The following is a 14,854-nucleotide window of genomic DNA, read 5'->3' as shown; positions in this document are numbered from 1 at the left end:
CTACATAATGGAAAGCAATAATTTTCCTAGTTAAGAGCTCCAATTCACATAATGTAAAAGGGTGAAAGATAGGAAAATTGGATCAGATGATTGGCCTAAACTGTAAGCACTTGTTCATGATGCCATATTTTCATCTACCAAGTGAGAACAAAAAATCAATCTTAGAAATCAAGAGACAAAACTAGGGAAAGTTTGATCAATTATCTCACACTTGCAATTGGATGAAAGAGGTGATAGTTTTAAGCATTGACTGCTTCCTTCTTTGGAGAATCCTCAGCCTGCAGGCTCTCATAGTATCTCACTAACACTTGCCATCCACCGGGACACATAAAACCGTCAGGTGGATTCTCGCCACTTCTTGCAAAGGCTCTCATCTGCATATCAACAAAATTATGAGAAATCCTCTTCATTTTTAATGCATTTTCCGCCGCGTGGTGCTGTGTGTAGAAAACAACGGAGTTACCTTAGTCCCAGAAATGAAGAGAAATTCTTTAGCACGAGAGGGATCAAAAAATGCCATTTGCTTTGCTACAGTATCATATGCAGCAACCTACATTTATCAACAAAATGACTCAAGACAGTTCACCATCTATTTGATATCTCCGTCAATTGAAGAAGTATCTCAAAAAGATAAAATCACGGAGCAAATATTTTAGACATGAAACAAAATGGTTGAGAAAATGCCAAATGTCAGAGATGAGCATATCTTACATCCTCAATATTTGAGCATGTTGTATGATTTCAATAAAAATGATTGAGATTATGCCACTTACCTTGAATGGCAGAATGTTCAACTTTTCGAGACCAGGAGCCATACTAAGCACCTTCTTCCCATGATCTGGATCGTACAGGTCCCTCTTCTCTGTCGGGTGACCCATACCAGCAGGATCACGCCCTACTATGTAGAAATTTGCGCCTGCATTGATTCGTGCCTTTGCATGCCACTGAACTTCAGTTGGTCCAGCATAATGCATTGGTGAAGGGAAGATAGACACGATCGTAGTTTCAGGGTCTAGAATCCCATCTTCGAGTACCTTTGTGAGAACAAAAAAACTTCAATGAAATTTCAACGGAAAGATACATTGAATGAAGCAATTTAGTCGAGTCAATTTAGAGATGGAAGGGATTGCAAGCACAGACTTCATTGTAACATATTTTCCTAAAAGAAGCATAGAAACCTTGCTATGTTGTTCCATGCGAACGTCGAGTGGAACATCATCAGCCTTAGTAAAACCTCCCAGAGGATGAAGCAAGAGAATTGGGTTCTTGTAACCCATTTCCAAAAGCCTCCTACGAGTGTCATTCATGAGCAAAGCATGTCCATTATGCACTGGATTTCTCAGCTGAAAAGCAAAGACTGCATCCGCATTACGTCTGTCAAATTCATTACGAAGCTGCTTTGGAGAAAGCCTGTAGTGATCAAGTCCATCATTGTACTTGATAGGCTTTAGCACTTCAAGATCTCCTCCTATGAGCCAGTTTCCAGCAGCTGTAATCACCTCCTCAACATAAGGTAATCCCGGAGCTGTGGTTCCCCATGTTCTTGCAATTCTTTCCTCTTTGTTGTGCTTGTATATTTCAATGCTGCCACAAGACATAAGCAGGAGACTAAATACACAACATTGTGCTAATCAATTAGGGTTACAATCTCATCATGCAAGGTAGCCTCCCTACATTAGTACTCCAGCATAAAGTGAGTTACTATTCCCTATTTAAGCTTATTTAAGCTCAATTATAAGCGAGGTTGTGCATGTGTAATACTCGTCACTATTAAAAACTCACATTTTATAGAAACTTCACCAATCACATTGTCTAACCAGAGACATGGCTTGATGCATCATTTCAATATCTAGATATTGTCCTTAATCCATCACTCCAAAAATGTCTTCAACTTTTAAACCTACATAATTATTTAGACTCATATTTCTTTTTTGTTATTATTAGGAGAAGCTAAAGATGAACACTCAAACCTTCTTTCACCACCATTCAGCAAATTCTACACAAAATTCACCAATAAATAATTTAGGCGATCCATCCAGGAAGCAACTTCAAAAGTCACTAAAACACCATATAAAACACAACTAAAACTTAATACCAAGTCGATATCGTTAGAATATTTCCTTCTTGCACGCAACTAGAACATCCCTTTTGAAGCAACTCAGAAAGAAACTTCTGAACAAAAATATGGACCACATGAGCTAAAACTATGTTAAAAGGGTAAGCAAACAACTCAGAATGAGCTAGCTGCAAAATACCAATGTACTCCTATAATAGAACCACTGATTCCATAATATCAAAATAATTTGTGGGGTCTTTCTCCTAATACAAGTTATCCAACAAGCTCCATTTTCCATTTTTTTTCGTTTACTGCGTTTTCTACAGTTTTGTCAAGATAAACAGCATAATCCCCCTAACTACGCAGTAACCTATTACAAAAAAAATACTTCTAATAAAAAGTAAATTTCCATGCATTCAACACTGAAAGTAATCAATCAAACCTGCTAAGAATCGCAACGAAATCACCATCAGTCCCAACCAATGCAACACTGGTGGAATCCCCAATTTGGGCCTTGACGTCATCGTCAATTGGCAACACAATGGGCAAAGACATATTCACCAAAGTGCCATCCTCCATCCTCACACAATTGAAATGCAAGCTCTGCAAATACTCATCCTCTCTCATGAAACCCTTGAGCGGGCTCGCCCACCCCTCGCTCACCACATGCACCCACTCCACATCAATCTTTCCCAACCTCACCTTCGGCAGCGCCTCCGCCTCGGCAATCTTCGCCGCCCTCTGGCTCTCCGGCACCACGAGATCCACCAGCGCGCCTCCGTCCGGCTCTATCAGGGAGCTTCTCACCATCACTGCGGGATAGTCGGAGCGAGATTTCGACAAAGACTGAATCTTTTTGTGAGGAAATGCAAGTGGGGCCAATTGGTTGGAATGGTATATGGTTTTGGAGTGGAATTGGGCGGCGTAACGGCTTTTCTTGACTGTGGCTGTGGCAATTGAGGCACTGCTCACATGGTGTAGCCTTATGGTCAGTGACATTTTCTTTTTGTTTGGTAAAGAAAAACGAAAATAAATTTATTTTAGTCACTGGGATCCTATAAATTTGGTAGGATTGATTGATGAGTAATGGTAGTGGGGAGTGTATATATATTTGCTGAGGAGATTGAAATTGGCGTATATGGCGATACAGAAGAGTGAAGAGACGTCCACATGATTGTTTTTGGTGTATAATCTTTACTTTTCGAGTTCAATGGTGGTGGTGGATGTATGCTTCTGTTCTGTATATTTGTGTTGCAATGGATTTTTCATTTTTTTTTGACGTACAATCAATGGCGAGAAATCATTCCAACATGTGGGGTTGAAACTTATTTGTTTATTTTTTATTTGTATGGTGACCATATTCCCTATTTTATGTTAATAATAATAACAAGCGCAGAAAGGAATATTTGATGAAAGAACTTTTCAATAAAAAAGTAAGCTATTCCAAGAAAGCATCGAATTTTTAAAAAAAGGTCATATTTAATATTCCGTCCGTCTAAGATAATTCGTCTCACTTTGACCTGACATAAGTTTTAAGAAGTATAATGAAAAGTGAGTTAGAAAAAATTGATGGAGTATTAGTTTTATAATAAAATGTGAGTAGGAATGAGTTAATGGAATATGATGTCCACTACAAAAAAATGGTAAAAAGTGAAATGAGATAAATTACGTGGGACGGATCGAAATGGAAAAATGAGACAAATTATTTGGGACGGAGGGAGTATCAATATAGGTGCTAAAATGAGTTGGGCCCATTATAATTTGACAGCATTTTGGATTATATTTCTATAAAAAAAAAAGGCCATATTTAACTACTCAGGTGCTAAAAAGAGTTGGGCCAAGTATAATTTAACAACATTTTGGAGTAAATTTCTATAACTATACTCCCCGTGATTTAGATCGATTTTATATTTATATTTCCACAAGTCATGCCCAAGAAATGTAGTTGAGTCACTTGAGTGGCATGCATTCATACATTTTTAATAAACTTACAAGAGAATTGATTATTGATTTGAGTAGAAAACACAACTTTAAACTTTAAATCTTTGATTAATTTATTCTATCAAAGTGCCTACAAATCAATAATAAAACTAGTCATTGAATTGGCGATAGATACCTTCGTCTTGAACAAAGAAAAAGCTATGTGGTTTAAAATAAACAATCTCAACACCTCGGAAAGTTATGTGATTATGGCGGATGATAATCATCTTGTATTGAAGCCTTAGAAAAAACAAGATAATCATATTCAAAAGTTAGATTTGAAGATAATTGTGAGAATGATGTTAACAATACAAATAATTTAAATTGAAGAAAAAAACTATTGTTCAAGTGATGTATTATTTGAAGTAACATACTCCTTTCACAAGTCATCAACTTGTTTGGAACTTGAGATGATATAATTACATGTGAAATTATGTTCAATCACCATTTCACTAGTTAACACCCAACGTAAATTTAACAGCGTAACTAATAATACTAGTAGTAATATTTAAATGTCAATGCTCGTTTTTTTTTATTAAACTGGAGTATTATACTCCTTAAACATAACATGAAAATCTGGATAACCAATTGGATATTCGGGTAATAATCAATACCGACATATCCTAAATTCACCCAATCTCGTACTTAATATTCGACGAATATCAAGTCAGAATTAGGTATGCCCGATATCAGTTTTGCCAACCCTAATTATAAGATGTAAAATAAATTGACAATTTATGTACTGTAATAAATTATTATTATGATTGACTATTAGGTGTGAAAATAAAGCAATTATATTTAGAGGGAACATCATTTTAGGTACACGAACTTTGCCAAAGTTTCATTTTAGATCCGTGAACTTTGAAAATATCATTTTAGGTACACGAACTTTGAGTTAGTATCATTTGAGATCCTTTTTACTATTTCCATGTTTTTTTGGACGAAAATACCCTCAATACAATTCATTTATTCCTAATACAATTCATTTATACTCATTTTTCCTACTAAATGTTATTTTTTTGGCACCATTATTTTTTCTTTTCGCTCTTCTCACAATATATTTATAAATGTTATTCATTCATGAAGTATACTCAGTTATTTAATTGATCTCTATGTGTCAAATTTATATATTACAGTAAAAATTAATTAAGAACATCAATCATGCAATTAATATACAAAATGTTTTACAGAAAGGTATGCATAATTACGTTATGTGAGGTAGTAATTATGAAAATATAAGTACAATATTATACAGCAGTTTATTGCGTGGGAATTACAGAAAAAGGAGTTTGTGACAAGTATGGAGTTTATGGATTAATATTACAGCAATTTATTGCGTGGAATTGCAGCAATTTTTTTATATAAGCAGAAGATTCGTACACCGAAATATGTAGAAATTACACCATGAATTGACATATAGATTAATTTTGGTATTATCGAATTGTGATGAAGAAAATATACGGATTGTGAGGAAAAATGAGTATAAATGAATTGTATTAGGAATAAATGAATTGTATTGAGGGTATTTTCATCCAAAAAAACTGGAAATAATAAAAAGAACCTCAAATGATACTAACTCAAAGTTCGTGTATCTAAAATGATATTTTCAAAGTTCACGGACCTAAAATGATACTTTGGCAAAGTTCGTGTACCTAAAATGATGTTCCCTCTTATATTTATGTGTTGTATCCTTCCACAATGGATGTAATGCAGTCCAAAACTCATAGATTGATTCAAAGAGTCAACTATATTATTTTATCCGTACTAGTAGCATTTGTTTTGGATTAGTGATAACTTATTAAAACTCCCCTTTTTCATTTTACCGTCAAAAAAACTATGTTCAAAATAGTACTAGTATACAATTACAAAACGATAATTTCAATTTGGTGGTGCCGTCAAAACTTGTTTTAACCCTGCTCCGTCGTCCCTCTTAACTCTTCTACGGTAAGTTTACTGTAACTAATTGTGATGCAGATTTTGATTTTCTCCGTTTATTGAACAAAAATAATTGCACACATATACGAGTGCTTAATCCCTTTGGTGGATTTTTCAAGTTTTTTATTTGGGGCGACGATATATATTCTTTATCGTAGTATTTGCTGCAGTTTTCAGTGAGATTATTGAGTTTTTCGATCGTTTGCTGCAGTGGGTTTGTCAAGTTCAATTGTGGGAATATATGTGTTTCGAAGAAATATTGCAAATTTAATCCAAAGATTGGATTTTTGAGCCTGAGGAGTTTTTTGGTTGAAAAGTGGGAGATTTGGATACAGGCACAGAGGCATGGGTCATCTGTATTGACTGCGACATTAGTGGGTTTCTTGATCATTCGCTGAGAGCGGGTTTCTGCATTTTCTGATTTAGAGAAAGATGCACAAGGGTTGACGCTTATTCAGCTAATTAGTCTAACATGATTAACAAGATATTCAGTAAGATTCCAAGGAAGCATTCTAAATCTGGTGGAGAACCTAGCCTCTCCTCAAGTTCTTCGACATCTTCAAAGAAAAGTGAAGGAGGCAATAAGAGATTGAGTAGTGCAGTGGATGATGTTATCACCGCCCAATTTTCTGTTTTAAGTGTTGGCAACAATGCTGAAGATAGATTTCTTCGAGATAGGAACTTGAGAGGGGATGTAAATATAGCTTCTGCTTCATATGAAGCATTACCAAGTTTTAGGGACGTCCCAAATTCAGAGAAGCAGCTATTGTTCATCAGGAAGCTGAAGATGTGTTGTGTTGAATTCGACTTCACTGACCCCACAAAGAACCTCAAAGAGAAAGAGATCAAGCGGCAGACTTTGTTAGAGTCAGTTGAGTACTTGACTTCTGCTAGTGGGAAGTTCAGTGAAAATGTAATGCAGGAAGCTGTTAAGATGGTGTCATCCAACATCTTTAGGGAATTTACTCCTCAGCCAAGGGAGAACAAGCTCGTTGATGGCGTTGATTTGGAAGAGGAAGAGCCTGCAATGGATCCTGCCTGGTCTCATTTGCAAGTTGTGTATGAATTCTTGCTAAGGTTTGTTGCTTCGCCAGAGACAGATCCGAAAATTGGCAAAAGATATGTCGATCATTCCTTTGTTCTGAAATTGCTTGGCCTCTTCGACTCTGAAGATCCTAGGGAAAGGGAGTATTTGAAGACCATACTACACCGCATATATGGGAAATTCATGGTGCACCGGCCATTCATTAGAAAATCAATCAATAACGTATTCTACCATTTTGTTTTCGAGACAGAAAAACACAATGGTATTTCTGAGTTTCTTGAAGTCCTTGGCAGCATAATTAACGGGTTTGCTCTGCCCCTCAAAGAGGAACATAAACTCTTTCTTGTCAGGACATTAATTCCTTTGCATAAGCCGAAATGTTTGGGGATGTATCATCAGCAGTTATCGTACTGCATTACACAATTTGTGGAGAAAGACTGCAAGCTTGCTGATATTATTATCAGGGGACTGATAAAATACTGTCCAGTTACAAACAGCTCGAAGGAAGTTCTGTTTCTTAATGAACTCGAGGAGGTCTTGGACGCAACACAGGCACCAGAATTCCAGCGCTGCATGGTGCCGTTGTTTCATCAAATTTCACGGAGCTTGAATAGTTTGCACTTTCAGGTACTTGCTATTCTTTTCAGTTTCCGCTGTTTTCTCTATTGTGCTTCGTTATGTTTGTTTTACCTGATACTATATAATCCCAGAATCCTCTAATTAGCTTTTGGTGTTTTTTTGACATTTTATTTGACATTCTATTTAGAATAACCATTTATATGCTCACTAGACCCTTTAAGAACTTTCAAATGCTAACATTTGTTGGATAATGGAATTTAGCTCACTAATATTCTGTATTCTGGTGGAGGTGAGATAACTGATGCATGTCAGTAGGGGTGGGAGGGTTAACTTAGATTAACCCAGGAACTTGTTCTATACTTAATATTTGAAGTTTGGATGGTACACGGCCTTATCGTATGAAGTATGATCCAATCAATAACTAACTAATCATAATCTATGCGTTTTTTCTTCAGTGTCATAACTCAGTGAACTACTAGGAGATTTGAACTTAAGAGTCAGTATATTATCTGCATTATGGAAGTCGGAATATACATGATTCTGTTATTGTCGAGTTTCTTTTGTGAATTGATTACTGTACCAGGCCACATTAATGGGGACTCATGACATGCAAATTTACAACTAAAACTACCATAACCAGTGTCCCATTAATGTGGCCTGGTACAGTAATCAATTCACAAAAGAAACTCGACAATAACGGAATCATGTATATTCCGACTTCCATAATGCAGATAATATACTGACTCTTAAGTTCAAATCTCCTAGTAGTTCACTGAGTTATCTCTATTCACATGAATTGCGTCTACATTTATATTATTTGATATATTATAAACATTAGAGCAATATATTTATTTTATTTAATACTATTAAAAGGCAAAAAAATTAACCTAGCTTTGTGGGTCTCTCGACCCCGTCGACCCGCGACCCGAATTTTCACCTCATCGACCCGGTGCGCCCCTCGACCCTAACAACACTGGTCATGAGTCTCATGATTATACCGCACACAGTTTATTCCTGAAGAAAGGCTGAACTGGTGACTTAATCCCCACATTTTGCCCCCGCTTCAACAGGCTATATGAAATCGAGTATATTTGTCCCCTGTCGTCCCTGTGTGGATTCTAATACCATACCCCATGGGATTCCGCTCTTGATGAGGATACTTTTTCTTATCAATCAATAATTTGCATTTGTAATTTGGTAAATTTACTAACTGAATCTAAAACTAGATTCACGTATAGGTGTCTAAAGAACTCAAAACTCGGAAGACAAAACTACAGATATTAATAATAAGTTGTTTGTACAACATTTATTTCCCCAAAATCACAGAGATTAAACATTTAGAAAGTACTCAAAGTTATTATTACAATGTTGGGGCAGGAAAGGAACATTCACCCTCACCCCATCCTTGCCAACCCAAGGCATGTGTATAGTTATCAGTGTGACTTGTATTAGAGATTCAATGCTATGGTTTTACGACAGTTAAAACAGCACTTGCAGTATAACTTTAGTTTTCTGAAGCTCATATGACAATATAACAAATATTGACTTCCACTCTTCTGGATCCATCCAGAGTTTACTATGGATCTTATAGATATTATATCTCTAGCTATCCCCATTGCAACCACATTGAACTGTTAATTGTTTTGCTCTTTGCTATGAAAAAGAGCGTCCAAAAAATTGCAATTGCTTTTAGTACTAATTTCTTCCAATTATATGCAATTGGTTAGGAAATGAAATTGTGTGTATATAATTTTTAAGAGCCTTGTTGTAGGATATCTGTGCTCCTTCACCAGAAATTATGCCTAGACCTTACTCATGTCATATAATAAGATTTTTTGGTTTCTTTCCAGGATCATTTTGCATTAAAAATGTTGATACTTTTGGACTCTATGGAAATTCACTATTCCGATTATTTTCTTTTCTTTGATTGCTTGTGGCAATGCTTATTGAAAAAAATTTGCTTTGATTATTATTTATTTGTCCTTTTAGGTGGCAGAGAGGGCTTTATTTTTGTGGAACAACGATCACGTTGAGAACCTGATAAAGCAAAACCGCAAGGTTATACTGCCCATCATCTTCCCTGCTCTAGAGAAGAACGCTAGGCATCACTGGAATCAGGCTGTCCATAGTCTAACCTTGAACGTCCGCAAGTTCTTCTATGATCTCGACGCTGAGCTATTCAAGGCCTGCCAGAACAAGTTCCAAGTTGACGAAGCAAAGGAGGATGACATGAGAGAGAGACGCGAAACTACATGGAAACGCTTGGAACAAGTGGCTGCAAATAACGAAGCTATTCTTGTTCCTTGAACCGGCCAGTTGCTTTGTTCAACAAGCATTTTGTTTCTCAAGATTTGTTCTCACATTTCATTCCTTGTACTAATATTTTTTCACAATTTCTATATATTATTTTTCTTTATTTCGTTTGCATGAGAGGAGCTTGATTATTCGACGGTAGGTTTAGCCGTTGGTGTCTTTCTTTAAATTATTGATGAATTCCAGTTTCTTTTATGCATGCATGAGGCAGGCTATTTAAAGAATTTTTTTTTCTTGCATCTCTATTATGAAAAACTTTTAGGTTATTGAGCTAAATAAGTACTTACCTTTCTCTTTTAAAAACAGAACCTTTTGAAACCTATCTCAAATCATTAGATATCTCAAATCAATTGGACTTATCATTAATGCAACATATATATAGTAAGTACATCACAAAATATGATACCTTCGTTTAATGTACTAATGCTGGATTCCAAACTTTTCCATAAAATTGAAGAAAGAGCAGACAATTCCAGACAACTTTATACAAAACATGACTCCCTCTATCCGCTTTGGTAATGGACCTCATATTCTACTAGTAACACATTTCATTTGTTCAAGGAGCCATTCTAGAAAATGTCAGCCAGATTATTATGGATGAAAATGCTTCTCCAAACATCAAGCTTTCACTGCTGAAGCACATTTTTTGTTCAATAACTGCCGACAATTCATTCTTAGGAGACTAGCTATAATATTCCACGTTGTATGTGTATAACAACCAATGTGGAGTTTATATATCAAATAAACCTTTAGTCTTTTGGGATTAATTGCCATAGTTGACTTGTAACATTGATGCTTTCACAAAAAATCCCATGCCAATAATTCAGAGTTGTTGCATAACAAAGGAACTAGTTGTGGCTAAGAGCATCTCCAGTGGGGGATGTCTCACTCGGACATCCACTAGGACATCCCGAAAACACCTCCCGCCACGTCACTAGGACTTCCAATCTCACTGCCACGTCAGTAGGACATCCCCTTCACAATCCGCCCTTCCCATCGCCCTTCCCACTAGGACTTCCCGCAATAAAAAAATCACAAATTCACAAATAAAACAATTTACGTTTACGGAAATAAAATTTCAACACGAATACGAACGGGAAAAATTAACAACTTCATTTTAAAAAAACATACATGATTTGAAAAAAAAATTACATAGTAATAAAACAAAAAAAAAATTAAAAATCGGACGTCCGACCCGGACGTCCGACCGACGCCACAATGGCGGACGTCCGCCCGCCCGTCGCGCCGACGTCCGATGACACCTGACGTCCTCACGGGACGTCCGTATCCGACCTCCCCTGCCACAATGGCGGACGTCCCGGTCTCCCGTCGCGCACGTCCGACCGGACGTCCGCCATTGGAGATGCTCTTACAAGGTGGTTTAGGAGTCAACTCACAATAATGACCTCACTAAGGAACTAATAGTTGACTCTGAAAGAGCCTCAATTTAATCTTTCCTACTTTATTATATTTTCACTTAATTTATTAAACACCATTTTTTAAATTCTAATGCTCGATTTAATCTTTTCTACTTTATTATATTTCCATTTACTTCATTAAACACTATATATTTTCTTAATTCTCACGCTCAAAAGAAACTCCGTCATCTTTCTCCCACATTTTTAACACTTAACCCATTCTATGCCCACCTATAAATACCCTCTAGCCCACGTTACATTTTCGCCCCAATTCATCATTTTTTCCCCATTTATATTTCCGCAGTTACAAGGAATATGACTGATTAGCTAATATTTCAAAATTTAAAATTGGTTGAGTAGAACAATATAAGCCAAAGCCGAAAACTACAATTCAAAGAAAAATACAACTTTTTTGTGTGGTAAAGATGGATAAAGGTATAAATGAAAGGCAGAAGAGGAGTGGATAAAGTATAGTTGCAATTGTGGCCCCCCAAATAGATTAGAAACCTGAATCATTATGTGTGTAACGTGAGAATCGACAGTAAAACTTGAGTCTTACTTAGTCATAATGTATAATTGCATAAAATAGGATGGATCAAAAGGATGAGGTTGAATCGTTCCACTTGGATTAGATTGTGTATAGATCCTCGAGGTTGAAATCGTTCGGATCAGCTGGAATGGAGTCAATTAATGGTTCGGTAACACATTATTGAGGTTCCTGCTGATGACTGTTGATGACTGTAAAAAAGGACCGATCCGACGATGATTTCATTTGCTTAGGACCCGATTTTCAAAAAGTGAATGTTCCGGACCAACTTCGTATTTCAGTCATATGTTCAAGACTAAAATAGTACTTTACTCTTAAATAATTATCTTTGCAACATATCAATGTAGGGATGTGTACACTAAATATTTGTTAAACAGAAAACTAATTTAAACCCTTGGATATTTAAATCTAACGCTTGTAATGATGCCATGTGGAATTAGTTAAATAATATTTAAAATTCAGGAAGGGCATAAATGGATTGTGTAAAATACCAAGCAGTTATTGTATTGACTCCTAAATTCACGCCAACATGATTTGGTTTCCTTAGTTATTTAATTAACTAAAAAGATACTATTTCATATCAAGAATCAATTATTAAAATATTTTCTTTAAGATTAGTGTTTTACGTTGTCTTCAATTCCTCTTACCCAAAAACATTCTTAATTCAAGACACTATTAGTTGAATCACAAATATTACGGAAGTTAAATTCATAGTTTATGTATGAGGAGTTACACAATTTAATTCATGTTTATAATGTACAACTTGTGTTTGTGTAATGTAGATAACATGAGTCATGGACAACTCAAAAGTTTGCAGTAATTAATGTACGAATTTAGTAATTTAATGTATGTGTCAGTTAGTTAGTAATGTAGATTTTTTATTTTTCGCTAAGGGCCGGAAGTTAAACTAATCCCCAAGGGTTTAGTAGTCTATGAAGCTAAGGTGTAGTACACACTCACAAGCGAAACCATCACCAATAGCAGGGAGTTTAAATCGTTCTCCTAGGGGTTTAGCAATCCATGGGGCTAGGGTATAGTAACACCACATGCATTGAATTTCATTTTTATGTGTGTGTTGGATTTCATACAATAAATAGTATACAAAAATTAGCCTTTAATGTACATGCGTCATACTAAATGATGTACCTGTGTAGGATTTAATATTTGGTGGGAGTTGAATCTATACCCTTTGGGTTTAGCAATCCGTGGGGCTAGGTTGTAGTACCCACTCACAAAATGAAACCATCACCAAGGGTAGGGAGTTTGAATCATTCCGCTAGGGTTTAGCAATCCATGGGCTAGGATATAGTACCACCACATGCATTGTATTTCATTTTTTATGTGTGTTTTGGATTTCATACAGTAGATAATGTACGAAAATTGGCCTTTAATGTACATGCGTCATACTAAATGATGTAACTGTGTACGGATTTAATGTTTAGTAACCACTCACAAAATGAAACATCACAAGGGTAGGGAGTTTGAATCATTCCGCAAAGGGTTTAACAATCTATGGGGTTAGGGTATAGTACCGACTCACTAACAAATCTTGACCAAGTGAATGGAGTTAGAGCCATTCCCCTAGGGTTTTTGAATTGATGTATGAGTTGGTAATATGGCCTAGCCCACATGGATTGTAAACCCTTTGGGGACTGAATGTAACTTCGTTTTTGCACATTATTCATTATGCCAAGCATTTTGTACATTGTTCATTATGTCAAGCTTTTAGTACATTATTCATTATGTCAAGCATTGTGTACATTGTTCATTATGTCAAGCTTTTAGTACATTATTCATTATGTCAAACATTTAGTACATGATTCTTTCAGTCGCATATTAAAATTTGTGACAGAATTTCTACATCATATACTAGTTATTGTACATTACGTACAATGGCAGTGTACATGATTTATAGATTAACGTGCATCGAGAATAGTTTGACAACCAAAAAACATAACCTTTCACCAAATTAATTCCTTATAAAAAACAAACATAGAAATTAAGCGCAAAAAACTAATGTAATCCACAATTTTACATACTGCTAATTGTATCATAAAAACACCTTACTTCAAACTATATTCTTCGAACCACTTCTTGAAGGTGAACTTTGTCGGCATATCTCTCTAATGCCGAGTTGCATAGGTCTGGTTAACTCCACCCCTAGTGTTGTGAACTTCACAAACTCAGATGGACACCTCCTGAAATACAAATTGTTTTCCTTCTTGTTTCTAGTTTGTTCAACCACATCTCGGCCTTGATATCTTGAGTCATTTTCTTGCCTAGATGAAGCTAACATTTCCTCCTCGACGTCCTCGTCACAAAGATCTCTTGACCGCTTTGTACCTATTCAAAAACAGCGGTATTGAGTGAATTACATCAAACAAAAATGTAGTTGAACAATAATGAAATATTGTACTAACAGAACCCCTAAATGTAGCAGTTTTCTTGAAAACACTGAGCAGAAAAATGTACAAATACAACAGCAATTAATGTACAGACTTGGTTTAAAATGTACAAATACAACAGCAAATAATGTACATATATGTATGAATAATGTAATAAAATATGATGTAGAAATCTACCTACATGATGAGGCAAAAGGAGATGCATAAAATTCGTAATCCAGTAATGTACTAATCAATGTAAATGATGTAACATGAAAGGGCCTGTGTATTTAATGTAACATGAAAGGATTATATAATGTTAACACTTCTCATCAACATAATGAACACCTATGTTTCATACTGAAATAATGTACTAACAGAACCCCTTAATGTAGTAGTTTTCATGACAAGACTGAACAACAAAAATGTACAATGACAACATCAATTAATGTACAGATTTGGTTTGAAATAATGTACAAATATGACTGAATAATGTAATAAAATATGATGTAGAGATCAATCTACATGATGTAGCAAGATAAGAAGCATAAGATCAGAATCCAGTAATGAATTAATAAATCTAAATTATGTCACCGG

The 14,854-nt window shown here is 35.7% G+C and overlaps 2 protein-coding genes across 2 annotated transcripts; one reads left to right on the top strand and one right to left on the bottom strand.

Moving 5' to 3' along the window:
• Positions 1-5: 5 nt before the first annotated feature.
• Positions 6-3,304, bottom strand: LOC121794524 (ATP sulfurylase 2-like). Its single transcript, XM_042192718.1, has 5 exons — positions 2,499-3,304; positions 1,179-1,584; positions 774-1,034; positions 464-550; positions 6-374 (listed from the first exon to the last, which is right to left on the bottom strand). Exons 1-5 carry the CDS (start codon positions 3,053-3,055, stop codon positions 240-242), a joined length of 1,446 nt encoding a protein of 481 aa, XP_042048652.1. The 5' UTR covers positions 3,056-3,304; the 3' UTR covers positions 6-239.
• Positions 3,305-5,844: 2,540 nt separating this feature from the next.
• Positions 5,845-10,011, top strand: LOC121794522 (serine/threonine protein phosphatase 2A 57 kDa regulatory subunit B' theta isoform-like). The gene is made up of 3 exons (XM_042192716.1): positions 5,845-5,980; positions 6,183-7,643; positions 9,585-10,011. Exons 2-3 carry the CDS (start codon positions 6,444-6,446, stop codon positions 9,900-9,902), a joined length of 1,518 nt encoding a protein of 505 aa, XP_042048650.1. The 5' UTR covers positions 5,845-5,980; positions 6,183-6,443; the 3' UTR covers positions 9,903-10,011.
• The last annotated feature ends 4,843 nt before the right edge of the window (positions 10,012-14,854 follow it).

Source organism: Salvia splendens, chromosome 3 (assembly GCF_004379255.2).
Source record: "Salvia splendens isolate huo1 chromosome 3, SspV2, whole genome shotgun sequence".
Classification (NCBI taxonomy): domain Eukaryota; kingdom Viridiplantae; phylum Streptophyta; class Magnoliopsida; order Lamiales; family Lamiaceae; genus Salvia; species Salvia splendens.
Note: the sequence above shows the minus strand (reverse complement) of the source record. Positions and strands in the feature narration are given on the sequence as shown.